The 26760-nt window shown below is 47.1% G+C and overlaps 1 protein-coding gene and 1 non-coding gene across 4 annotated transcripts in view; one reads left to right on the top strand and one right to left on the bottom strand.

Annotated features, from left to right (window-relative positions):
* Window positions 1-26760, bottom strand: part of NECAB3 (N-terminal EF-hand calcium binding protein 3) — a 105473-nt gene that overhangs the window by 36699 nt on the left and 42014 nt on the right. For all 3 annotated transcript variants that reach the window (XM_073309905.1, XM_073309904.1, XM_073309906.1), the window contains exons 4-5: window positions 14774-14799; window positions 14155-14252 (exon numbers count right to left, since the gene is read on the bottom strand). In XM_073309905.1, the coding sequence (XP_073166006.1) occupies window positions 14155-14252; window positions 14774-14799 (124 nt within the window). The remainder of the gene's footprint in view (window positions 1-14154; window positions 14253-14773; window positions 14800-26760) is intronic.
* On the top strand, window positions 23690-23783 carry TRNAI-UAU (transfer RNA isoleucine (anticodon UAU)). The gene is made up of 2 exons: window positions 23690-23727; window positions 23748-23783. It is a non-coding gene; the product is annotated as a tRNA-Ile (tRNA).

Here is a 26760-nt window from a genome sequence, read left to right as displayed (position 1 = left end):
TCTGCTGTGAAAGTGTTCTTAAAACGAACAACATGTGCTGGGTCATCATCTGAAATGGCTATAACATGAAATATATGGCAGAATGCGGGGCAAACAGAGCAGGAGACATACAATTTTCCCCCAAGGAGTTCAGTCACAAATTTAAAAAACATTTTTTTTTAATGAGCATCATCAGCATGGAAGCATGTCCTCTGGAATGGCGGCCAAAGCACGAAGGAGCATATGAATGTTTAGCATATCTGGTATGTAAATACCTTGCAATGCTGGCAAAAGTGCCATGTGAACATCTGAACATTTCTGGTAACATTGTAAATAAGAAGCAGGCAGCATTATCTCCGTAAATGTAATCAAACTTGTTTGTCTTAGTGACTGGCTGAACAAGAAGTAGGACTTAGTGGACTTGTAGGCTCTAAAGTTTTACATTGTTTTGTTTTTGAGTGAAGTTATGTAACAAAAAAATCTATATTTGTAAGTTGCACTTTCATGATAAAGAGATTGCACTACAGTACTTGTCTGAGGTGAATTGAAAAATACTATTTCTTTTGTTTATCATTTTTACAGTGCAAATATTTATAATAAAAATAATAATATAAAGAGAGTAGTGTACACTTTATATTTTGTGTTGTAATTGAAATCAATATATTTGAAAATGTAGAAAAACATCCAAAAATATTTAATATATTACAATTGGTATTCTGTTCCTTAACAGTGCCATTAATTGCAATTACATTTTTTGCGTTAATTGCTTGAGTTAACTGCAATTAATCGACAGGCCTAATTCAAAAATATAAAAAATAACTTGTTTTATTAGGAAAATACAATATTTTGCATGATCTATATCTATTATGACAATACATTAATCTGTGTGTATATGCAAAGCTCCCTGGTGAAGTAAGGCTATGTATTAGTCTAGAAGATACACACAATAAACTAACAGGCACACATGCAAGCTCTGAAGTGCAGGCGCATCTCATTCCCACCACATACACATTTCAAGTGGTTAGCACTCAGTGTGAACTCTGGGTCACTCAAACGGGAGGAGAAATGAATCACCAAAAATATCAGAAGCCTATCAGACTTTTCTCCTTGCTGGGTGTTGTGAATTTGCTCTCCACAGTGCGTGTCCCCAAAACAGATTCCCACAATATTGTCAAGGTTGAATGTATCCCATTCCTATTGCGTCTCACTCTGACCCATGGAGAAGTTGAGGGCTCCATAATTTTGTAAGCCCTGAAAGAAAGCACTTGAATTTAACCCTGTCAATGCTGGCATTTCCAAGAGTCTGTGCAGGAGGAAGGGGGCGAGTGTTGTATATAATGAGGATCCAGGCTCACTCAAGCCTAACGCTTGAGGGCTTGTTCAGTCCTGCTCATTGGGGCCGTAGATTTGGGAGAACCCACACCTAGGCTTTTGTACACATTCACATGTTTGTGAACAGTTCACATGTCAGACAAGCCTGCGCAGGAATGTTGCAACAGACCAATGGTCTCTCGAGTCCAGGAGCCAGGACTAGGAGGCAGTGCGGACCAATGGATAGAGTTCTAACCTCAGCCCTGCCACTGACTTGTTGCAAGACCTTGGGCAAGTTACTTCCCCTTTCCTGTACCTCAGTTTCCCCAAATTAAAATGAGTGAATGTCCACAATGTGAATAAAGGTTGCAAAATCAATGATGTTTCATTTTGCTATATCTGGATTCCACTGGGCTAACAGCCACCTTCCAGCTGGCACACAATTCTTCTTTCCAAAGGGTCTGGCTCTTCCATCCCCTCCTCTGCTCTGGCAGATGAGAAGCTGCGGTTACCTCACAGTAGGGAGGTTTAGAGATGATTACCTAGTCCCCTGCCATTGCTTCAGCTGCTCCTCACTGGGAATGAACAGATGGCCTTCCTGAGCCCCCGTAGTTACCAGTGCTCCCTGGAAGTGCCTGCCATCTCTTGCTGAGGTGAAAAGGAAGGGATTTTTGGCCAGATAAACTCTTAGTGAAACTCCATATACAGGGTGAACAGCACAAGGCTCACCCACCATTTTAGAGCACCTTGAGCCCCAAGGTGGCTCTCACTTGTACTGGGGGCTGAAATGGCCTCCATCATCCCCTAGGACTGGGGGATGGCAAGGATGGCATAAAGCCAGCTGTGCCCCCCTCACTGGGGTCCTAAGCTTAGCTCCTCTGATTGTTCCCAAGAGCTTTGGAGAGGAAGGAAGGCCCAGTTGTTAGGGTGTCGGCTTAGAACTGAGAAGACCCAGATTCAATTTCCTGCTTTGCCACAGATTTCCTGTCTGACTTGGGCAAGACACTCAGTCTCGCTGTACAGAAGGGGAACTGAGGCACAATGGAATTAACAGCACTGCCCTGGCCCTGTGGGAATGTCTACACCGCACCTGGGAGTGAGGCTCCCAGCCTGGGTCTATAGACTTGTGTAGGTGGGACTCATCCTAGCGTGCTAAAGAGAGCTGTGTAGTGGCTGGAGCTCAGGCTCTCAGGCATCTCCCTCAGGCTCAAGAGCCCAAGCCATGTCTATACAGCCGTTTGTAACGTGCCTTGTGTACCCGGGCTGGGAGGCTCACTCCCAGAGACAGTGCAGGTGCGCCCACAGGGGTGTTGTGAGGATAAATACATGACAGCCTGCGAAGTGCTATGAGATCTACCGATGAGAAATGCTATAGAAGAAGTAGGGATTATTAACTAACATGTAGCTAATTGTACTATTACAAGGGTGGATTCTGAAAAGCTCGACATGCCCCACCTTAGCGTCTTTGCTTCAAGACCCAGCCCCCACCTTACAATAGCGCCAAGATACAACAGCACTCACGCATGGGGCTGCAACGCCGCCCACACCAATTTGGCCTGGCTGCTCCTCTGTCATGAGCATCATCCAGCTGAGAACCCCATACCACTGAATTACTCTTATGACAGGAAGATCCCCTACTTTTGGGTGCCATACGACTGTCACAAAGCCTAGGTCTGCAGCAATAATCAGTAACATTCATTTCTAGGTTTTAGAGTAACAGCCGTGTTAGTCTGTATTCGCAAAAAGAAAAGGAGTACTTGTGGCACCTTAGAGACTAACCAATTTATTTGAGCATGAGCTTTCGTGAGCTACAGCTCACTTCATCGGATGGCAACGGGCTTTGTTGCAAGGATAAGTTCCTGGGTTAGTGGTTCTGTTGTGTGGTATGTGGTTGTTGGTGAGTATTTGCTTCAGGTTGCGGGGCTGTCTGTAGGCAAGGACTGGCCTGTCTCTCACAAATCTTGAACCACTAACCCAGGAACTTATCCTTGCAACAAAGCCTGTTGCCAACTGTGTCCACATATCTATTCAGGGGACACCATCACAGGGCCTAATAACATCAGCCACACTATCAGAGGCTCGTTCACCTGCACATCCACCAATGTGATATATGCCATCATGTGCCAGCAATGCCCCTCTGCCATGTACATTGGTCAAACTGGACAGTCTCTACGTAAAAGAATAAATGGACACAAATCAGATGTCAAGAATTATAACATTCATAAACCAGTCGGAGAACACTTCAATCTCTCTGGTCACGCAATCACAGACATGAAGGTCGCTATCTTAAAACAAAAAAACTTCAAATCCAGACTCCAGCGAGAAACTGCTGAATTGGAATTCATTTGCAAATTGGATACTATTAGTTTAGGCTTAAATAGAGACTGGGAGTGGCTAAGTCATTATGCAAGGTAGCCTGTTTCCTCTTGTTTTTTCCTACCCCCCCCCCCAGATGTTCTGGTTTAACTTGGATTTAAACTTGGAGAGTGGTCAGTTTGGATGAGCTATTACCAGCAGGAGAGTGAGTTTGTGTGTGTATGGGGGTGGGGGGGATGTGAGAAAACCTGGATTTGTGCAGGAAATAGCCCAACTTGATTGTCATGCACATTGTGTAAAGAGTTGTCACTTTGGATGGGCTATCACCAGCAGGAGAGTGAATTTGTGTGGGGGGGTGGAGGGTGAGAAAACCTGGATTTGTGCTGGAAATGGCCCACCTGATGATCACTTTAGATAAGCTATTACCAGCAGGACAGTGGGGTGGGAGGAGGTATTGTTTCATATTCTCTGTGTATATATAAAGCCTGCTGCAGTTTCCACGGCATGCATCCGATGAAGTGAGCTGTAGCTCACGAAAGCTCATGCTCAAATAAATTGGTTATTCATTTCTAGAGGAGATAGCAGATGCAACTCCTGTTGCAAAGCTTGAACACAGTGTCTCAAGGAAGAGAAGAGGGGTTTATGATTTAACTGCGTCATTGGGAATGCTCGCCCAAATCCGCTGAGTAACCTGGATTACATGGAGTGGGAAACGTTTCTGTCAGGAGACAAAAAACCCCAGAGGACACGACCATTAATTGAGCCAGTGTCCCCATGGCTTCAAATGTGCAGAAGTGTCAGCCAGAGCCAGCTCTCCTCTCCAGCCTGAGAGGGAGGGGACAGCAGCTGTTAATATAGCTTCTCACCTCAGCCACTGGGAGAGCACTTGGCAGAGGCAACGTTATTGCAGGTGTACTTTCTTCTGTGTTTTAAACGAATCTCCTCATTTACCTGCCAGGCCATGAATAAGCACCTTCTAGAGAAGCAACTAAACGGGCCCCGGCCTTGGCTGCCTGGACGGGTCTCCACTGTAGGTCAGCTCACCACAGCGCCGTTCAGGTGGTAACGGGAGCTCAGTGTGGGCTAGCCAGGAACTTCCCACGTGGCTGGAGGTGGGCCAGAAGCAGGAAGGCTGGAGTCCAGTTCAGACTGAGCTCCCCCAGCATGTGAGGTGTTATTTGGAGTACCGGGTCAGGGTTTCGCAACTGCACACCCAGGTACACACCCAGCCACCAGGCAGCTGAGCATCAGGCAGAGTGTCTCAACCCAGGCTGGCTAAACCAAGAGCAAGACAGCACAGCGACAGATACAAACCACTTATCCTCATGCAAAGGGGTTGCTCTACATGGAGGCTGAGGTTGCATGCGCCTCTTGAACCATCGGGATGTCCACAGCCCGGTCAAATGAATCCAACCCCCAAGGTCTCTGGCATGGTTTTATGAGCCCAGGGGGGTGAGGGGTGGGGGGGTCAGGGATGGCAGCAAGTGGGAGGGAACAGCTTTCCTTCCTCTGAGGAAACCAAAGCTACGCAGTGTTCCCCACCAACTCCCCCACCTCATCTCCTTGGCTGGTGTGGTGAGAGCTCCCCCTGCTGTTTCAATCTCCTGCCCCAGCTGTAAGGAAATCCAAATAAAGAGACTATTACAAAGGGATCAGGGCGTTGGTTTTGGGGGGGACCTGAATGTGGGCTGGGGATTCCTGAATAGACTCCAGCTGTGCACAGTCTCATTCTCTCTAGCTAAAGCTTTGGGCACTGAAATCACTGCCAACATCATTCTTTTGTATTTGCGTGATTTGCACAAACTCAGACGCTCTCTTCTGTTTACTGCAAAAGCCGTCTGGAACTAATTACCCATGGACCCTCCCTAGGATCCGCTGAGGAGGAAAGGTACAGAATGCAAATTTGTTGGCTTCCAATGTAGCCTTTCCAAGGGGCCCATTATTCATCCGCTACAGTGATTCGCTACAAGCAAGCATAGGAGAAACAGGTGTTCATAAATTATTTGAAAACAGGGCAATGGAAAGCAGTAAATAAAACAAAAGATGTCTAGGTTTTAATCTGGCGGTCTCAAAGCACTTTACGAAGAGGACCAGCATCTTTATCCCCAGTTTACAAATGGGGAAACTGAGGCACAGAGGCACAAAGGGACTTGCCCGGAAAGCCAGTGGCAGGAGGAGGAATAGCTGAGCTTTCCAGAGTCCCAGTCCAGAGGCTCTAGATAATAAGACTTCACTTTCTTAGCCTGCTTTTCAGCTGGTGAACAGGTCTGATCGCCAGTTCTGCGTTGCCATGGCAGGTAGACAGGAGGGGGGCCGGAAAACAAGATTTATATTTAGGGGGAAATGTCAAGGTTTCAACATTTGTTTCTATTCCAATGCAGAACAAAACTGAGACCTTCCAGATTTCTCAGTAAAAACCAGGGAGTGCCCATCCCAGAGCAGCCAGTAGCTCAGTGGCCAGGGCACTCATCTGGCATGTGCGAGACCCAGATTTAAGTCACCACCTTGCCTCATTTGGAGCAGGGACCTGAGCCTTGGTCCCCACATCCCAGGTGAGTGCGCTGACCACCAGCTCTGCTGCTGGAGCTGTTCCACTTGGGATAAATAATTAAGGGATGGACTCCACAGCCCAGTGGTTAGGACACGCACTGTGTGGGAGAGCCTGGTTCAAGTCACTGCTCCAGAGCAGGGATATGATCCTGAGTCTGCCACAACCCAGTGGAGTGCATCAGTCACTGGGCTATTCTGGGGCATGGCTCCCCCTCTCTTGTCCCCCTGCCTGTCAGAGCTGGTGAATCAGTATTGTCCTACACACAATGGTCCATGGTGGAGTTCCCCACCAAGCCTACTAGGGAGCCCTACGCTCTCTGGGTGAAATTCACCTCTCTCTGCAAACAGACCTTTGTGCAGGGAGTTAAGTGAGAATTGGGGTGTCTGAATTCACCACCCCCCTCAACCTGCAGGCAGGCCCAGCCCTCTCATGCCCTGGAGATGCTGGGGGTTCCCAGCAGAAGTACAGATCTGATGGCCCCTTACTTGACCTACCCCCGTGGCTCTCTCCAAACCAGCCTGCTCTGAGCCAATGCATGGTGTGCAGTCGCAGCCAAGGTGACCCTTGCCAGACAGGCTCTCTGCCAGAGGCCACCCTGAGATGGATCAGGACAAAAAGTAAAGACAAATCTCTGGGATTTGTAAACAAAACTGAAAATGGCCCCTGCTTTGGGCTTTATCCTGGTTTGTCCAGAACACTCAGCCAGTCTCTGCAGTGTCACAGACACTTGGCAGAGGCAGCAGCTTCAAAATTTGTACAAAGAAACAATTGCAAGAGTCAACCAAAGAACAGAGAATGTGTGTGCCCAGAACTCTGGAGAGTCCCAGAGGCCCAGCCTGATTCCTTCTAGATCTGGCCCTGGAAAGGTGTTCACAAATTATTTGAAAACAGGGAAACATAAAGCAGTAAATAAAACAAAAGATGTCTAGGTTTTAATCTGGCGGTCTCAAAACACTTTAAAAGGGGACCAGCATCTTTATCCCCAGGGGCTTTTTACACAGTCCTTTTCTTTCCCACCATGCTTGTCCCTTGTCATGGCTGCTATGGGGAACTACATTTTCCAGCCTTCTTTTACCTCCAGGTTCTGAGAGTCAGTGTCCCCCACCTTCCTGGAGGCAAAGGGAGGTCCAGCCTGCCCTGCCAATGAAACTCCAGCCTGGGCCCTAGCAGGGGTGGCAGGTTTGTAGAAATTTTGTTGGTGCCCAGAACCCACCCCCACCCAAACTCCACCCCCCACCTGCCCAAGGCTCTGGGAGGGAGTTTGGGTGGGGGAGGAGGTCTGGAGTGCAGGCCTTAGGCTGGGGCAGGGGACTGGGGTGCAGGGTGCAGGTTCTGGGAGGGAGTTTGGGGACGGGAGGGGGTGCAGGGCTATGGGTTGAGGGCTGTGGGGTGAGGCTGCAGATGAGGGGTTTGGAGTATTGGAGGGGCTCAGGACAAGAGTAGGGTTGTAGGGGGTGAGAGCTCTGTCTGGTGCTGGGAATGAGGGGTTTGGGTGTGGGAGGGACTCAGGGTGAGAATAGGAGTGTGGGGGGTGAGGGCTCTGTCTGGGACTGGGGGGGGGGGCTTGGGGGGTTAGAGAGGCTCAGGGCTGGGGCAGAGGGTTGGAGTGCAGGGGGATGAGGGCTCTGCTGGGGCTGGAGATGAGGGGTTTGTGGTGTTGGAGAGGCCCAGGGCTGGGGCAGATGGTTAGGGTGCAGGGGGATGAGGGCTCTGGCTGGGCCTGGAGATGAGGGCTTTGTGGTGTTAGAGAGGCCCAGGGCTGGGGCAGATGGTTGAGGGTGCGGTGGGGGGTGAAAGCTCTGGCTGGGGGGTGGGCTCTGGGGTGGGGCAGGGCTGGGGATGAGTTTGGGGTGCAGGCAGGCTGCTACGGGACAGGGGCCAGAGAGGAGGATTCCCCCCATAGTGCAAGGAATTGTGAAAGTCACTGGAAGACAGGAGGAGAGAATTCTGCATTTATTGGCTCCAAGCACCTTCCTGTAGGCGAAGAGCATCATGGTGGGGAATGTGGGAACAGGAAGAGAACTTCTGTTTCTCTGAAATAGTTAGAAAGTGGCCCTTCAGGAGATTAAGCTGTGTATTGCTCAGATAAGTTAGCTCTGCACACAAGTGTAATGCAGCCTTCTTTAGGTGCGCCACTAAATTGCTTAGCAAAGAAATCTACTGCCCATACTCTGTATGGTGATTTTCAATCACAGGTAACTAGCAAATCAACCCCAATTCCCTCCAGAACAAAGCCTTGCACTGCTCCTGCAGGATGGCTATATCCCTGCCAAATTGGAACTTAAAATCCCCAGCTGTTTGGACTTTAGGGCTGTTCAAAAAAAGGCGGGGGGGGGGGGCTGAATGAACACACATTTTTTTAATATCATGAAAACTATTTTCTTCTTTATCCTTAATTCCAAGACATTTGGGCTGTTTTTGCTTAACTTCCACCAGCATCCCCCAAAATTCCCTTGGGACAGAGACCAAGTCTGGAAAACTTCAGCCCAGAAATCGAAAAATTCAAAAGTTATGGATGAGTGAAAACAGGAGGTTTGGATGGAAACAATTCTGGGGCCTTAAATCTGATGGACTTTGGCCAGCGCTCTGTGATAAGTAATAATCCCAGTTACTTTCCCTGAGAGCTGGACCCCTTGGATAATGCCAGCCTGAGTGAAGAGGGACTGTGATTAAGACACAGGTGGGAAAGAGGCAACAGGAAAAATTTTCAAAAGTGTCTAAGTGACTTAGGAGCCTAAGTCTCACTGAAAATCACTGGTACTTAGGCTCCTGAGTCACCTACCTGCTTTTGAAAATCCCTGATGTTTTTAGAGCTGGTTATTTATGTGTTGACTAATTTATTCTAATGGCTTAGCCTATGGGCACATCACATTAATAAGAAACCAGACTTCATCCCCTGCTGTCTACTTTTGCTATGGATAGTAAACCCTAACCTGACCCTCCTTACTCACATATATAGCCCCATTCGAGTCAATGTGACAATTACCATGAGTAAAACAAGCAGGAGTTAGCTCTGAGCTACTCCCTGATCCAACTCCCTAGGGGGAAAAAAACCTCTCCAACATTGTCTCCTATTGTACGTCTAGCATTGATCCTGGAACTGCATTACATTTCCATCTAGCATTTCAGCCAGGCCTTCTTGCTTCTGTTATCCACAGAAATGTCAGTGGATTGCATAGAGTGCTGGGAGAGAATTTGCTCAAGCAATGAAAGAGCTGAGTAAGAGGCGATAAAGAAAAGTAACAAGTCCATTTAAGAAAACGAGTGGCTCAAGGTGCCTGCTGACCAGGCCCATACAGCCATCTTTAACATCCCTGTGAGCGTTATCATAATTCAACCCTTTTCCACGGAATGCATCCGATGCAGTGAGCTGTAGCTCACGAAATATGCTCAAATAAATGGGTATGCTCAAATAAATGGGTTAGTCTCCAAGGTGCCACAAGTCCTTCTGTTCTTTTTGCATAATTAAACCAGTGACTGTTAAATGAATGAATAGATCATGTGGGGGCCACACTGGGAAGCAGGCGGTAATTGCACTGTTCTTTGTAGAGACACCTGAATACTCAAAGGATTAACTCATTACAAAAAACACCGTCTGGAGATACTTTCATCTTGCCCTGTACCTGTGTCTAATGAACCTTGACGCACAGACCATGCTGAGAACAGAATCTAGCCTGGAAAAAACCCAACCTGTATAGGATGGGACCTATTTCTGCCTTTTGCTGCCTTTTTAATGAGGATATTGACTGGAGGTGATGGTGACATCTGAAATATGCCAATTTTATTTACTGTGTGGGAGACCTAAATAACCAGAGACTTATGGGAATTGGAACCCCTATTTTCCTATTTACCTGATAAACAACTAATTCATTTCCCCCAGAACTTGTTCTTGGGATCTGCCCAACCATTTTTGCTGAAACTTTCCAAAAGAATTCAGCCTGAGGCAGACACCCAACACGGAAAACGTAGCTTGAATGGTTAAAGTCTGGCCAAGTTATAGGCAACTGAAAAGGGGGTTTTATCATGGGAAGCATTAGGCATCATTTACTCTAGGCATTGCTGCATCATGTGCCACCTATAATTGATGGGTCTGCAGTCACAGCACCAAGGATAAAAATTACAAGGACCCCGTGTCCTCATGGCACAAGCTGATCGCCTGCTGGGAGCAGGAAGGAATGTGCCCAGTCCCTTTATGGTGTAGTACTTTTTCACCATAGGAGGGCAACAGGAACAAGTGGGTCTCAGTCCTCCTCCTTCACTTTCATCAGCCTCTTCTCCTTTTCCATGACTTGCTATGTCTCTCTGTCCCAGCTAGTGCAGAAGGGGAGCGTGTGGTGCTGCTACCCATTGAGCCATCCTCCCTTCCACCCCAACGGAAACAAACTCAGGACTGTCTGACTGACACCTATTGTGAATGATTCTCTCTCCCCCTAGAGCTGAAGCAAATGGCTGTGGTGACAGCCCCATGGTGTAATTGCCCGCTGTTCACATGTTCTTCTGATTCTGATTGCCTTGTTTATGCCAGTGAGTGGGTAGCAGGTGTCAGAATCTTTTCGTGCGCAGCCGTATCCTGTATGCAGGGCTTCTATGAATGCAGGGATTTGCATATTTCTGCCTCTTGCTTCCTTTTTAATAAGGATATTGAAGGGAGCAATAGATGGCAGATGGAACTGAGGTCTGGAATTCTGTGCAGCTATGCCATGTGCTGCCTTGAATATCTGAGCAATCACTTTTATTTCTGAGCAATCACTTTAAAGTTAACCATTTGCTTAATGGCAGGGAGAGTTGTCTGGTGGTTAAAGCATACGACTGGGAGCCAGGACTCCTGGGTTCTGTTCCTGGCATTGTCAGTGTGTGATAGTGGGCAAGTCACTTAAGGCCTGATTTTCCAAAATGTGCCCTAAATCTGGATGACTCCATTTTGGGCATTAAACTCAATGTCTCTGGAGCCCGATTTTCGAGGGGGACGAACACCGGCAACACCAACCCTCCTTGGCTGGTGGAGCTGGCCAGTGGCCCTGCTCCCCTAGCTCCTACACTTTTGTACAATGGAAGAAACCTTATATGAAGCATAACGACTTGGAAACACACATGTACATCTTCTCCATCTCTCACTCACTCACACACTTCTCCTCTCTGCCTCTCTCTCTCTCACACACACGCACTAATCTGCTGCATGCTGAGTCTGAACCGCTTCATGTGAAATGGAAAGAAAAACCCCTGGGAATTCCATCTCACCCTGCAGCTGTGAATGGAATAAGCCCCTGAGCACAGACTCAAGCCAATTTACACACTTAAGATACAAAACGGGGCTGCTGATTCCCAGGGAGTGTTCCCATCCATTAGTCACAGAGGCTTTCTCACCGCTGTATTTAGCATGGAATGCTCTCTGCTGCAGACACTCTGCCATACAACACACAAGCAGGCAGGGCCTGGCCTGCGTGGCCTAGTTACGAGTCACAGATTTGCCTTCCAACCATGCAAAGGGAGCTTATAAGATACAGCAAGAGGGGAAGCACATGCAACTGGACTAAAGCAAATGACTCGTAGCCAGGAATTCATCCAATGAATTTAGCCTGTTCTTCTGTTTGTGGATTGTCCTTAGCAGTTTGTAATTTTCTCAAAGCAGAGTCACTATCTCTGGATAGGTTTCAGAGTAACAGCCGTGTTAGTCTGTATTCGCAAAAAGAAAAGGAGTACTTGTGGCACCTTAGAGACTAACCAATTTATTTGAGCATAAGCTTTCGTGAGCTACAGCTCACTTCATCGGATGCATACTGTGTGCATCCGATGAAGTGAGCTGTAGCTCACAAAAGCTTATGCTCAAATAAATTGGTTAGTCTCTAAGATGCCACAAGTACTCATTTTCTATCTCTGGATACTTTCTGGGAATCAGGGTTGGATCTGCCCCTCATTCCATTCGATATTCAATACTCAAGCTGTGTTGGTTAGTTTTGAATGGACTCAGACCTCAGGTCACATGGTGTTGTCCCTACCCTAAGTGGACAAGGTAACTCTCAGAGTCAGATTTCAAGTGTGGAGATTTACGTTTACAACTTTGAAATTCTTTCTGCATTTTTTCCTCCTATTCACTCAAAATTCCTTGCTTCTCTAAACGTTCCTGCCAGCAAACTGGCTGCTTAGGGAAGCCTGTTAAAGATATTTTGGTGCCTAAAGATGCAGAAAGGCACTTAGGTGAGATTCTCCAAAGCACCTATGCTCCATTAGGTATCTGTAGGCACCTAAATACCTTTAACAATCAGCCCCTGGTCTCTTTGTAGAAAGCGAACATATAAGGATCATGCACTCGGACGAAGCATATTAATTTTAAAACTGGAACAAATACCTGTGACCATTCCTGGGTGGTATTCCTCCCTAGGATAATACCTTGACTAGACGTATCCTTTCCACATGCAGTGAGACAGCCACAGGCATGCCTATGGTGCAGTTCCCTCTCTGTCAAGCCAGCCTTGTTCCTACTGGAGTGAGAGCAGAGCAGCAGCACCATGAGGTTATTACTCACATTGGTTGAATATGGGGGTCGTATTTTGGCTGCAATGCTTAGAGAATCTACAGGATTCCATTACTCCACAGTGATATCCCACCAGCCGGAGAGCCAGGCAATACACACAGCCATCTAGATAGCTCGCGAGCGCAACTCAGGCCACTGCAAGCTACAGACATGGAGACTATTCTGCCTCGTAATGACTAGCAAGGAGCTGCTTTGCCGGAGGAAACTCAAACAAAGAGCACTTGTGATGGTAACTGTCCGGAAAGAGCCAGGGAACGCGGTGGGGCTCGGCAGGCTATTGGCACTGAGAATGGAGGGAAAACAGTAACAAGGAAAGCATGTGAACATATAACGGGATCAAGAAAGGCAATGAAGGGATGATTCCTTGTCATGTACTGAGGGGCAGAGCTGGGCTAGAGGGAAAGGTTGGAGTCCTAACTAGGGTCAGTAGTTAGGTCAGATCAGCGTGCTGGATTATTTTTAGTTTCTGTCCTGTCTCTTGTGGATAATATTAGACAGTGAGCTTCTGCCCTCCCACATAGATACCTGCAGGAAGGGTACAAACCTAGCTCAAGAATTACTGCCCATTGTCCTGGGCCACCCCAAGGCTAGTTAGTGGGAAGGCACAGCTGCTCTTAGGAGATGCAGTGGGCTGGAAATGCTTAGTGTCTAGTGTGTGCTCACTAGCAGGCACACACATGCCCTGGTTTCATAAAAAGGGACACTTACCAGCGCAAAAGATACACGAGTCTGCACGCACGCACACACAGACAACTGAGGCCACGTTACCGCCTGTCCCTGCTGCAGGAGCACTCAAGAATAAAAATCCAAACAAGTCTCCTCAGCAGCCACAAGCCAGAGACTCCATTAGCTAAACGCACGCAAGGGCCAGCCCTGTCTACTCTCCGGCACCTCTGTGCTTTCCAGACCCATGCAGGTACTAGGGCACGTTGCTGTGACTTTTACAAGCCGCTGGTTTTTCTTACCAGGGTACCATGCAGCCCACAGGCTTTGCTGCATCCATCCAGCCCGTGCGCTACGGTCAGTTCAGCCCAGCAATAGCCTGTTTTTCACATTGTGACAAGGCTGCAGCCACCTCCGACTTCCTGCTTGTTCCTGTGTTGTACTCACCCCACCGCCTCTCAGAATTCCACGGGGACAGCAGGGACAGAACTAGGAGCTCTCTGCTCCAAACACACAGCTCCTGCCTCTCGGGCTCAGTTAGAATCCGCATGGGCTACTAGCAGTATAGGGCCTATGACATACAGCTGAAGAGTTTCAGTTCCATCCACTAGCGGGCAGTGGTGCACATACACACTAGCCAGTTAATTACATTATCATTAACACACTCATGTGAGGGCTGACATTCCCAGCAAGGATCTGAGGGCACAAAAGCACTCATTACAAAGACCCAGGTTTCACTGCGGCAATGTGTTCTCTCCTCCCCACACTGTGGGTCCTAGATTTTGTAAGGCCCCATTCTTACCAGTTTGGTTTTGTCCATGGCAGCTAGGACAGCAGTGTTCAGGACTTCCAGAGCAGAAAGCACATGTCTGTATTCTCCCAGGTGTTCCGAGAAATAATCTGGAGTGGGACAGACAATCAAGATTAGATTTCAAAGCAATTCCGTCAAGGCCTGTCTCCATCCTGCTATTTCCTAGGAAACCTGCTGCCGGGATGTTATTTTGTCCTGTGCCCTCACCTGGAATGGCAGCTGAGGATCATTTTCTACACAGCAGGCATTTGCAGTGCCAGACATAATGAAACAAGATCAAAACTGCTGTCTGCTAACTCATGTTAATCGCATTGAAATCAGCGCAATGACTCCAGATTGACACCCATGGAATAAAGCAAAACACCCTTTCCTTCCCAGGGATCAAAATGTCCCACCCAGGGGCAAACTCCATGCTTTCCAACTTGCAGAGTTCCTGCAACATCATCCTGTCACAACTGGATGAGATGCACAAATAGGAACGGCCAGACTGGCTCAGACCCGAGTGTCCTGTCTCTGCCAGTGATCCTGCAAAGCAAGAAACCTGGGCAATTCCGAAACAATCTTCCCGGACTAATTCATTTAGAAGTACCGAACTGGCGGCCCTACTTACCACACAACTTCTCTGTCTCTAAGTTGCTGCAAGAAACAGAAAAACAAACTCTGGTTAGAGGATGGGTCAGGTCTCAAGAGAAACAGCTGCTGCAACGGGCCAACTGAGAACTGCGGACGCGAGGCCCTAATGAACTCTCTAGTTCACATGCTGTTCATCAGCATGTTTTTAAAAGCTCTACTTAAAAAACAGATGAGTTATACAAGGGTTCAGCAGGGGCCTGATTCTGAGAGTGGTTCGACCCCTGCTGCTCCCAGCCACCTCCAAGGCAGCAGCAGGAGCTCAGGAGCCATGGATCAGGTTGCAATGTGTTAACTTTGTCCTGGTTTTCTATGCAAGCCAATCGCTCTGGTTCTCAGGGTGAAATTTCGAATGGTAACCAGGAGGTGGCGGGTTCAAAGGGCCAGGTTCTAACGTCTCCCACGGCAATTCCCCCACTCACGTACTAGCTCTCTTACTAGTAGTTACGCTGACAGACTCTAGCCCGCAGCCAGAATCAAACCTGGGACCTCTGGAGCTTAATGCGTCATGAGCTAAAAGACACACCTCGCTTAGCCAGGGCTGGAGCAGGCTCATCATGCGTTAGGTGGCCTAGCTGCCACTAGCGGGGGACAGCACCCCACACCGAAGAGGCAGAGGTTACAGGGCTGAGCTGTGCTGAGTACAAACCTGCTTGAATCACGCCCCAGCATGTAATGTACACATCGCTTGTCCGAGCCTCACCTCCAGCAGCGCTGCTGGCCCCTCCCGGCCCCTTCCTGCCGAGGGTAGCATCTCTCAGGTTTTAGTACCCTCTTTCACCCTGTCTTCAGCCTGGGAGGCATACACTTCACCAGCCTAGCTGGAGACAGGCAGGAGGTATTCCCCAATTAACAGCTTCCCCACTGGTTCCCCAAGAGCCCTTGGCATGCGTCTTCTCTTTGCCATTCCCTGCTGGTGTCCCAATTACCACCCCCTTTGATTTCACCCTGTGCAGCAGGCAGGGTGATACCACACAGCGCATGGAGGTGCACACAGCATTTATGACAAAATCTTACCGCTATTTAACTCTTTGCCTATGGGGAGACAGGAGCTCATGGCCAGCCTGGGTCCCCCCATTCTGGCCCCTTCATCTCCCAGGCAGATAATGCCTCCTCCCTCCCATCTCTTCCCCTCCTCTCCTCTCCTCTCCTCTGTCCTCCGCAGAGGAAACATGCTGGCGGGGCGCTAGCAGGGAAGCACTGAGAGCAGAGAGGTGACAGTCAACCCACTGCCTACCCTCAGTGCCAGTGATACAGGGAGGAGTCACTGCAGAGGAAAATCCTGCTCAGTCCTGCATGCATGAAAGAGTCAGTAGTTGGAGCTGGAATAGGGGAATGTGGCAGGGAATCCAAGGCAACCACTGATATTTTCTTATTTTCAATATTGCCAATAAATAAAACTAAGGCAAGAGCTTCTGTCCCCAGCCAGGCACTGTCCAGACCACTGCGGGGGTGGGAGGGCAGACCCCATAGTTTGTGAGAAACCACTGCAAAGAGGATCTAGAACCTGGGGGAAAGGTTCTAAAGTGGTACTGTGCACCCGTGTGTTGGCACATGCGTGTGTGTCTGTGTCTGAGTTGCAGGGAAAGAAAGGCACCTCCTTTTTCTGCTGTCCATAAATAAGTGTCTTCTTTGTCCTATTTTGAATCTAGAGTAAATTTATGCTAAGAGGCTTCTCCAGACCAAACCAACGGAAATGCAAAGCTGAGTGAAATGCTCCATTAAAAAAATTAGATTAGTGGAAATAATGAGACAAACACAGACTGGTTGGTTATATTTTCTGAGAATTAATTTCATGTCAGAATTCCTCTGCTGATTGCTGACTTACGTGGTTTGTTTAAAGAGAGAGACAGTCAGGCGGTAATATTGCCATCAGATTGCTTTTAGCAGCTACTGTTGTGAGGCTAAACAAATAAAACAATAACACTTTACTTTCTTCATCTCGTGGTGTAGGACGTTTTCCAAAGGATCCCAAAATACTTTGCAAACTATTATACACAGGGCTGGTAGCACCACTTGTTATTAAGATTGCCCAACACTACCCATTATAAGGCCCAGTTTTCAGCTGCATGTAATTTTGCCAAATTTTAACCATTTGGGCTGAACTATGTTGGGAAATTTCAGCTAAAATGATTCAGCCGTTTCTGAGAACAAGGCTAGGGAAAAACGCAGCTATGCTGGGGGTTGGGCAAAGCCTCGTTGAAGCTAATGGATGTAACGGTTGCCCTTCATTAAGGGCAAATATGAAAAGCAACTGAGCGCCTTTATGGAATAAATGGCTGAAACAGTAGCATCTATTTCCAAAATACAGGCCACATGCAAGGCTGGAGTAGGAGCTGAATCATGCAATCTGAGGAGGTTTTCCCTGGGTTCTGAATGCAAATGCAGGGGCTGGGTATAGAAACACTACAGAAAGATACAGAGAAGGTAGAAAAAAGATGAGGACAATCAAAGACAGACTTGTAGCATGACCCTGAGGAAAAGCTAAGAAAGAAATCTTTTGGGCAGAGTGCTGGCTGGAGAGAGGCTTGGAACTGTGAGTAAAGAAACTGTCTCCTGGGAATCCTTGATTCCCACTGTGTTCAGGGAAATAGGACTTTATGTACATTCTTTGTAATTAAACACAAAGAAACACTTGATTCCATAAATTTCTCCTCTGAATGGAAACAACCTGCAAGATCCTGAATTTTGGTTAACAAACTCCAGTCAAAAGGGGAAACAATACGCTGTTTTGCACATGTTAAAAAGTTCTGGTGACATTTTCTTTGAGGAGATGTAATGCCCCCATGCTTTGGAGCAGCGACTTGAAATTTGACAGGGGCATGGCCTTTGTATTAGAGATATTTCTTTTGCCATCCCTGTCCGTAAAAATTCCCAAATATGACCAAAGTATATGCCTTAAAAAAATTGCAGTTCACACATGCCTAGAGATTTCATTGCTTTTAGCAGCTAAATCCCCATATTGGGCAAGCTGAATAGGACTTTCCCTGCAACTACAGTTCTAGGGTCCGGTGGGCCATGCTGGGTCCAGGCCCAGGCTCAGAGCAGGAAGCCTGTCTCGCCTGTGCCCTCAATGAGACACACTGAGAGGTCCAGGCTCTATGGGGGAGGAAACCACCTGATTTAGATGCAGAGGGGACAGATGCTGGATTTGTGGGGGGAGGGAGCATACTGTGACATGGAGCCAGTCAGATGAGGTGGAAACTGTTAGTGAAGATTGACAGGGGAGAGGAAAATTGAGATTAGGAACTGCCTGGGCAGGGAGACTGGGAGTGGGAGCTGGGGAATGAAACGTCGAGACCAGGAGCCAGTAGGTAGGGGGAGACTGAGAACCAGTGATAAACTAGGGGCTGATTGGGCCTGGAGAAAGATCTGATGGGGAGCTGGGGTGTGGAGTGTGAACTGAAACAGGCTGAGCAAGGACACGGCAGCAAGAAGCCAGGTGAGGGGGATGGATACTGAGGTTGGATAAGGAGGCTGGGACGCAGATTAGGGCTGGGAGCCACTGGGTATGGGTATGAGGGTGGGGGGGATGGAGGCTGGGATGGGGGAGAGAGACAGATCAGATGAGGATCCAGGACAGGGGGAACTGGGATTCACTGAGCAAGGAGGTTGAGCACAAGGAAATGGAGGTTTGGTGAGGGGAACTGGGAATGGCTGGGCAAGGAGACTGGGATGAGAAGACTGAAGTTGTGGAGACTGGAACTAGCTAGGTGAGGAGAATGGGAGTGAGACAAAGAGCCAGGGGTGGGGAAGAGACAGGACTGGGACAGGCTGGAGGGGACAGGCAGATGGGGTCACGCTTGGTGGGAATGAGCAGAAGAGACTGTGTGCAGTACAGCACACTCCCCTCCAGAGGCTGGAATGGAGCACCTGATTCCCGAGTCTCACCATTCCTTGGCTGTCCGCTCATATCTGTGAAACCCACTGGCTAAGTGTGTCTCACATGCCTCCTGAGCTGGCCCACACACAGGATGACAACCTACTTCTGCTATCGGTTACTCCATTAGCTCAACTGGCAGGTCTGTGCGGTGGTCAAAAGGTTCCAACCTGGCTAATGACCCACGTGGGATTCAATGTAATGCTATATGAGGGAATTTCTGGGCTTTGGGGAGTTTGTTTTTTTAAAAACTTAGGAAATTACACCCAAAACGCTATGTTAAAAGAACACTGTCAAGGTTGTAAACCCAAGCACTCAAAAGGTAGGAAATGCCAGAATTAAGGTTTCCTTTGCAACATTAATCGAGCCCCATTATGCACATGCACTATGATACAGTCTTCAATCACATGGTCACATAATCAGTGTTGTGTAGTAAAGAAAGCTGTTGTCTGTAACATCCCTGTCTCATTTGTTACAGAAGTTACAGAAGTTAGACGATCTGGGATTTTTTTAAATCAAAGTTGCAGAAGCTATCGGAAGCCTGCATCCCAAGAATGGGGAAAAAAGTCATAGGCAGGAGTTGTAGACCAAGCTGGATGAGCAAGCATCTCAGAGAGGTGATTAAGAAAAAGCAGAAAGCATACAGGGAGTGGAAGAAGGGAGGGATCAGCAAGGAAAGCTACTTTATTGAGGTCAGAACATGTAGGGATAAAGTGAGACAGGCTAAAAGTCAAGTAGAGTTGGACCTTGCAAAGGGAATTAAAACCAATAGTAAAAGGTTCTGTAGTTATATAAATAAGAAGAAAACAAAGAAAGAAGAAGTGGGACCGCTAAACACTGAGGATGGAGTGGAGGTCAAGGATAATCTAGGCATGGCCCAATATCTAAACAAATACTTTGCCTCAGTCTTTAATAAGACTAAAGAGGATCTTAGGGATAATGGTAGCATGACAAATGGGAATGAGGATATGGAGGTAGACATTACCATATTTGAGGTAGAAGCGAAACTCAAACAGCTTAATGGGACTAAATCGGGGGGCCCAGATAATCTTCATCCAAGAATATTAAAGGAATTGGCACAAGAAATTGCAAGCCCATTAGCAAGAATTTTTAATGAATCTGTAAATTCAGGGGTTGTACCATATGATTGGAGAATTGCTAACATAGTTCCTATATTTAAGAAAGGGGAAAAAAAGTGATCCGGGTAATTATAGGCCCATTAGTTTGACATCTGTAGTATGCAAGGTCTTGGAAAAATTTTTGAAGGAGAAGGTAGTAAGGATATTGAAGTCAATGGTAAATGGGACAAAATACAACATGGTTTTACAAAAGGTAGATCGTGCCAAACCAACCTGATCTCCTTCTTTGAGAAAGTAACAAATTTTTAAAGGAAACGCAGTGGATCTAATTTACCTAGATTTTAGTAAGGCATTTGATACCGTGCCACATGGGGAATTATTAGTTAAATTGGATAAGATGGGGATCAATAGGCAAATTGAAAGGTGAATAAGGAATTGGTTAAAGGGGAGACTACAACGGGTCCTACTGAAAGGTGAACTGTCAGGCTGGAGGGAGGTTACCAGTGGAGTTCCTCAAGGATCGGTTTTGGGACCAATCTTATTTAATCTTTTTATTACTGACCTTGGCACAAAAAGTGGGAGTGTGCTAATAAAGTTTGTGGATGATACAAAGCTGGGAGGTATTGCCAATTTAGAGAAGGACAGGGATATCCTACAAGACGATCTGGATGACCTTGTAAACTAGAGTAATAGTAATAGGATGAAATTTAATAGTGAGAAGTGTAAGGTCATGCATTTAGGGATTAATAACAAGAATTTTAGTTATAAGCTAGGGACGCATCAATTAGAAGTAATGGAGGAGGAAAAGGACCTTGGAGTATTGGTTGATCATAGGATGACTATGAACCGCCAATGTGATATGGCCGTGAAAAAAGCTAATGCGGTCTTGGGATGCATCAGGAGAGGTATTTCCAGTAGGGATAAGGAGGTTTTAGTACCGTTATACAAGGCACTGGTGAGACCTCACCTGGAATACTGTGTGCAGTTCTGGTCTCCCATGTTTAAGAAGGATGAATTCAAACTGGAACAGGTACAGAGAAGGGCTACCAGGACGATCCGAGGAATGGAAAACTTGTCTTATGAAAGGAGACTCAAGGAGCTTGGCTTGTTTAGACTAACTAAAAGAAGGTTGAGGGGAGATATGATTGCTCTATAAATATATCAGAGGGATAAATACCAGAGAGGGAGAGGAATTATTTAAGCTCAGTACCAATGTGGACACAAGAACAAATGGATATAAACTGGCCACCAGGAAATTTAAACTAGAAATTAGACGAAGGTTTCTAACCATCAGAGGAGTGAAGTTTTGGAATAGCCTTCCAAGGGAAGCAGTGGGGGCAAAAGATCTATCTGGCTTTAAGATTAAACTCGATAAGTTTATGGAGGAGATGGTATGATGGGATAACATGGTTTTGGTAATTAAATATTCATGGTAAATAGGCCCAATGGCCTGTGATGGGATATTAGATGGGGTGGGATCCGAGTTACCCAGGAAAGAATTTTCTGTAGTATCTGGCTGATGAATCTTGCCCATATGCTCAGGGTTTAGCTAATTGCCATATTTGGGGTCGGGAAGGAATTTTCCTCCAGGGCAGATTGGAAGAGGCCCTGGAGGTTTTTCGCCTTCCTCTGTAGCATGGGGCAGGGGTCACTTGCTGGAGGATTCTCTGCTCCTTGAAGTCTTTAAACTACAGTTTGAGCACTTCAATAGCACAGATATAGGTGTGAGGTTTTTTGCAGGAGTCGTGGGTGAAATTCTGCAGCCTGCGTTGTGCAGGAGGTCAGACTAGATGATCATAATGGTCCCTTCTGACCTAAATATCTATGAATCTATGTATGTGCATGAGGCAGGGGATGACAGGAAGAGAAAGGAAGCTCTCATGGTCAAAGCAGATGAATGCTGCCCTGGAGAACTAGATTCTATCCCTGCCTCTGCCACCGAGTTCCTGTGCGGTGCTATTCATACCACTTAAACCCAAGTTTTCACAAGCAGTCACTAACTGTGTTTTCCTCATTCTCTGGGTGCTGAACCTGAGTCCCTGCGGTCTGATTGGCAGAAGTCCTGAGCACTTACAGCCGCAGCTGACGCCAATGGGAGCTGTGCTTTGAATGGATGACATGCTCTATAACGCAAAGGACTCTGAAAAACCAGATCCTACCCATACCAAATCAGGAACCCAACATTAGTGAACATTTTTGACCTTCATCTCTGTGCCTCAAATCCCCACCTGTAAAATGGGGAGACCATCCCCGCACCTCACAGGGGTGGTGTGAAAATAAACGTATTCATGTTTGTGAAGCACTCCGATACGGTCATGATGAGCACCACAGAAAAGCCGCTGAGGAAATTAATACTTCTGTCCTCAGAGCAAGATTTGCACAGTATGCAGGAAATAAGGGACGAGGCCTCACATTGAACAATGAAGAAACAAAATCCTGAGCAGCGGCTCATTCGGTGAACGCTGTCCATTCTGTGCACTGAATGATGCAGGGGCCCTGTGGGGAAAATAGCACGTGGCCATGTCACTGAAGGCTGTATCATTAATGCACACACACAGGGGACCGAACTAAGATTGCACAGGCAGCCTGAAGTCTGGCATTTCCTAAGTTTTGAGTGCTTGTCTTTGCAACCTTAGTAATGTTCTTTAAACATAATATTTTTGCGTTTATCTCTGTATCTATGATTGTGATCTACCAGTCTGTCTTTTAATAATTTCACCCATCATTGAACTACAACCACTTCAAGGGGGAAAAGTTAGAATAGTGCATGGCACAACCATGCAATAGGTGTCCAATCACCGGAGTCTGCAGTGTGCACAGGGCATACTGTCAGAACTAGGATGTGGGCAGTCTCACCTAGTGGTCAGAACAGGGATGGTCATGCCTAGTGGTCAGAGCCAGAATCCAAGCCAGGAGTCAGAGTCACAATCAGGAACTAAGCTGGGAGTCAGAGCTAGAATCAGGGGCCAAGGATCAAGCAAAAGTGGGTCCAGTGCAGAATCCAGTCAGGAAGTCTCTCAGCTTGCTAAGACAACTTTCTGTGCCTCCTTCTGGCTTAAATAGTATGGTTGGTCCCATTAATGGAGCTGGTCATTGACCCCAATCAGAATCCTCATGGGCAGTGGTTCTGGGTGGGTATTGATCATCATAGCAGATATGTCTAAATGTTTTGCATCTGTTGTTATGGCAAGATCTGGTGCCACTTTTAGTTGGTGTATCCCGGTCTACAAGGAGCTTGCTTCTGATGATGAGCTTGTCAAGTCTGGGGGTTGTTTGAAGGCCAGAAGATGGGGTACAGGAAAGATTTATTTCAAGATGTGGTCCCCATCGAGTATGGGTGGTAACTGTTTAGTGATACTCCATATGGGTTTCAGTGTGGGGTGGTAGGTGACAAGAAGGGTTATGCCATCAGAGGGTTTTCTTTCCATCTTGAAGCAGGTTCTCTCAGACTATTTGGGTGGCCCATTCCATGATGAGATCTACTTTTCTGGTGGAATGTCCTTGTTTGGTGAAAGCAGTTTTAAGGAAATATATTAAGGTATATATCCCAAACTTTCTCCTCAGAGCATATTCTGTGGTATCTGAGTGTCTGGCTATAGATAACAGATTTTTTGGTGTGTTTGGGGTAGTAACTGGATCTGTGAAGGTTAATATGGTGATCTGTGGGTTTATAGTTGTCTGTAGGGTTCCCCTGTTGAAGCTCATTGTGGTGTCCAGGAAGTTGATGCTGGTGTGGGAGAGTTCTAGCAAGAGTGTGATGGGTGGTGACTGAAGTTGTGGTGGAAATCCATGAGGGAGTTTAGACTATGAAAATATCATCAAGATATATCACTGGTTTTATGGGAAATTCTTCCTCAAGGTGGCCCATGAACCGTTTGGCGTAGTGTGGAGCCATCCTAGAACCCATGGCTGTTCCCAAGGTTAAACTAACCTAGATGCTCCAGTAGCACAACTGGTTAGTGCACAGTACTTATAAAGCAGTATGGTGTGGAGTGATGCTGGGGTTGTGAGTTCAAGTCTCACCTGGAGCATTAGCCTCTTTTTCAGCCTAGGGAGGTTGTGGAAGCGCCTTCACTGCAGGCTCTCAAAAGGAGTCTGGAGAGCATCTGTCTTGGATGGTTTAGACACAACAAATCCTGCATCTTGGCAGGGGGTTAGACTAGATGACCCTTGCGATCTCTTCTAATTCTACGAATATAAAATAGTCACGGGTGAGGATGAAATGGGCGAGTTCGGTAATGCATTTGGGATGAATATCTGAGTGTTATCCATTGTCTTGTAGATATTTGAGGCAGATAGCGCTGCCATCATTGGGATAGATGGTGGTGTACAGGGAGGTGACATCCATGGTGGCAAGGATGGTGTTCTGAGGCAGGCTGTTAATGTTGCAGAGTTTCTGGAGGACGTTGGTTGTGTCCTGGAGGAAGCTGGCTCTTTGTGTGGTGAGTGGTTTGAGGATGGTTTCTATGAGTCCCAATATTCCTTCAGTAAGAGTGCCAGGGCCAGATATGATGGGTCTGCCTGGGTTCCCTTGTTCGTGTATCTGGGAAGCATGTACAAGGTCCCTGGTGTGGATTCGTGGGGGGAGGAGGTTATAGAGTTTCTCTTGAAGTTTTCTGGGGAAGGATTTGATGAGATCCTTAAATTCCTGGGTGAATTGTGGTGTTGGGTCTTCTTTGAGTTTTTTATATTAGGTAGTGTCAGAGAGTTGTTGGTTGGCCCCATTAATTTAGTCATCCTGGCTGAGGACTGCGATGGTACCCCTTTTCTCTGCTGGTTTGATCACTGTCTGGTGGTTGGATTTCAGGGGCTGTATGGCTGTCCTCTCAACGGCAGGGAGATTGTGGTGGAGGTAATGTTTGTTAAGGATTTCACTCTAATTTTTTTTCTGAAGCAACCACTGTAACAGTGAATTGTGTGGTTTTGTCTGCTGCGGGGTGTCCAGTCAGATGATTTTTTTATGACTGTAGGTGGGGATGTGCTAGCTGTGGGTGGGGTTGACTTTGTTGTGAAATAATTCTTTGGGGCAGAGTCAGCAAACAAATTCTTCTAGTCCCCCGCACATTAGCATGGTATCAGGACTTGTGGTGGGGCAGAAATTCAGTCCCTTGGAGAGTACAGATAATTCAGCTCTGGTTAGGGGTAGTTTTGATTAATTGATGATGTTGGGGTGTCATGTAGTGTCCCAGACCTGAAGAAGACCTCTGTGTAAGCTCAAAAGCTTGTCTCTGTCACCAACAGGAGCTGGCCCAATAAAAGATATTACCTCACCCAACTTGACTCTCTAATATCCTGGGACTAACATGGCTGCAACTATGCTGCAAACAAAACTGAGACCTTTCCAAATTTCTTGTGAAAAACCAGGGAGCACCAATAGCCCAGTGGCCAGGGCACTCACCTGGCATGTGTGATACCAACACTGAAGTCCCCACCTTGCCTGATTTGGAGCAGGGACCTGAGCCTTGGTCCCCACATCCCAGGTGAGTGCCCTGACCACCAGCTCTGCTGCTGGAGCTGTTCCACTTGGGATAAACAATTAAGAGATGGACTCCACAGCCCAGTGGTTAGGACACGCACTGTGTGGGAGAGCCTGGTTCAAGTCACTGCTCCAGAGCAGGGATATGATCCTGAGTCTGCCACAACCCAGTGGAGTGCATCAGTCACTGGGCTATTCTGGGGCATGGCTCCCCCTCTCTTGTCCCCCTGCCTGTCAGAGCTGGTGAATCAGTATTGTCCTACACACAGTGGTCTATGGTGGAGTTCCGCACCAGGCCTACTAGGGATCCTTACACTCTCTGGGTGAAATTCACCTCTCCCTGCAAACAGACCTTTGTGCAGGGAGCTAAGTGGGGGGTGGGATGTCTGAATTCACAACCCCCCAACCCACAGGCAGGCCCAGCCCTCTCACTCCCTGGGGAGAGAGTTCCAAGCACAAGCACAGATCCAATGGCACCTTGCTTGGCTTGCCCCCAGGGCTCTCTCCAAACCAGCCTGTTCTGGGCCACTGTGTGGTGAGCAGTAGCTGCCCTTTCCAGACAGCCTATTTGCAAGAAGCCACCCCGAGACAGGTCAGGACAAAGGCAATTCATAGAAATGTAGGACTGGAACGGCCTCGATAGGTCATCTAGTTCAGTCCCCTGTACTAAGGACTAAGTATTATATAGACCATCGCTGACAGGTGTTTGTCTAACCTGTTCTTAAAAACTTCCAATACCAGATATTCCACAACCTCCCTAGGATATTTGTTCCAGTGTTTAATTACCGTTACAGTTAGGAAGTGTTTCCTACTGTCTAACCTAAATCTTCTTTGCTGCAATTTAAGCCCATTATTTTTTGTCTTCTCCTTAATGGATAAAGAGAAAAATGTATCACCCTCCTCTTTATGACAACCTTTTATGTACTTGAAGATGGTTATCATGTCCCTCCTCAGATTTCTCTTCTCTCGACTAAACAACCCCAGTTTTTTCACTTTTTCCTCAGAGATCACATTTTCTAGAACTTTAATCATTTTTGTTGCTCTTCTCTGGACTGTCTCCAGTTTGTCCACAACCACCCCGAGGTGTGGTGCCCAGAATTGGATGCCATGCTCCAGTTGTGGCCTTATCAGTGCTGAGTAAAGTAGAAGACTTACCTCTCATATCCTGCTTATAAACACACCAGCTAATACATCCCAGAATGATGTTTGGGTTTTTTTGCAAAGGTATTACACTGTTGATTCATATTTAGCTTGTGATCCACTATAACCCCCAGATCACTTTCCGCAGTACTCCTTCCTAGGCCGTCAGTTCCCATTTTGTATTTGTGCAATTGATTGTTCCTTCCTAAATCAAAGCCTGGTCAAGGATTTACCACATTGAATGGTTTTAGTCCTGCAACCTCTCCTACAAAGAAAAGGTCGCTGCCATCTAATGCTGTTTCAGGATGCCCATGAAATGAACTGGTGGGTTTGAGTCCAGTGTCTAGTGGACGGGAGTTCCCATCACAAACAACCACTGTCACCACCACAGG

This window comes from Lepidochelys kempii, chromosome 13 (assembly GCF_965140265.1).
Source record: "Lepidochelys kempii isolate rLepKem1 chromosome 13, rLepKem1.hap2, whole genome shotgun sequence".
Classification (NCBI taxonomy): domain Eukaryota; kingdom Metazoa; phylum Chordata; order Testudines; family Cheloniidae; genus Lepidochelys; species Lepidochelys kempii.
Note: the sequence above shows the minus strand (reverse complement) of the source record. Positions and strands in the feature narration are given on the sequence as shown.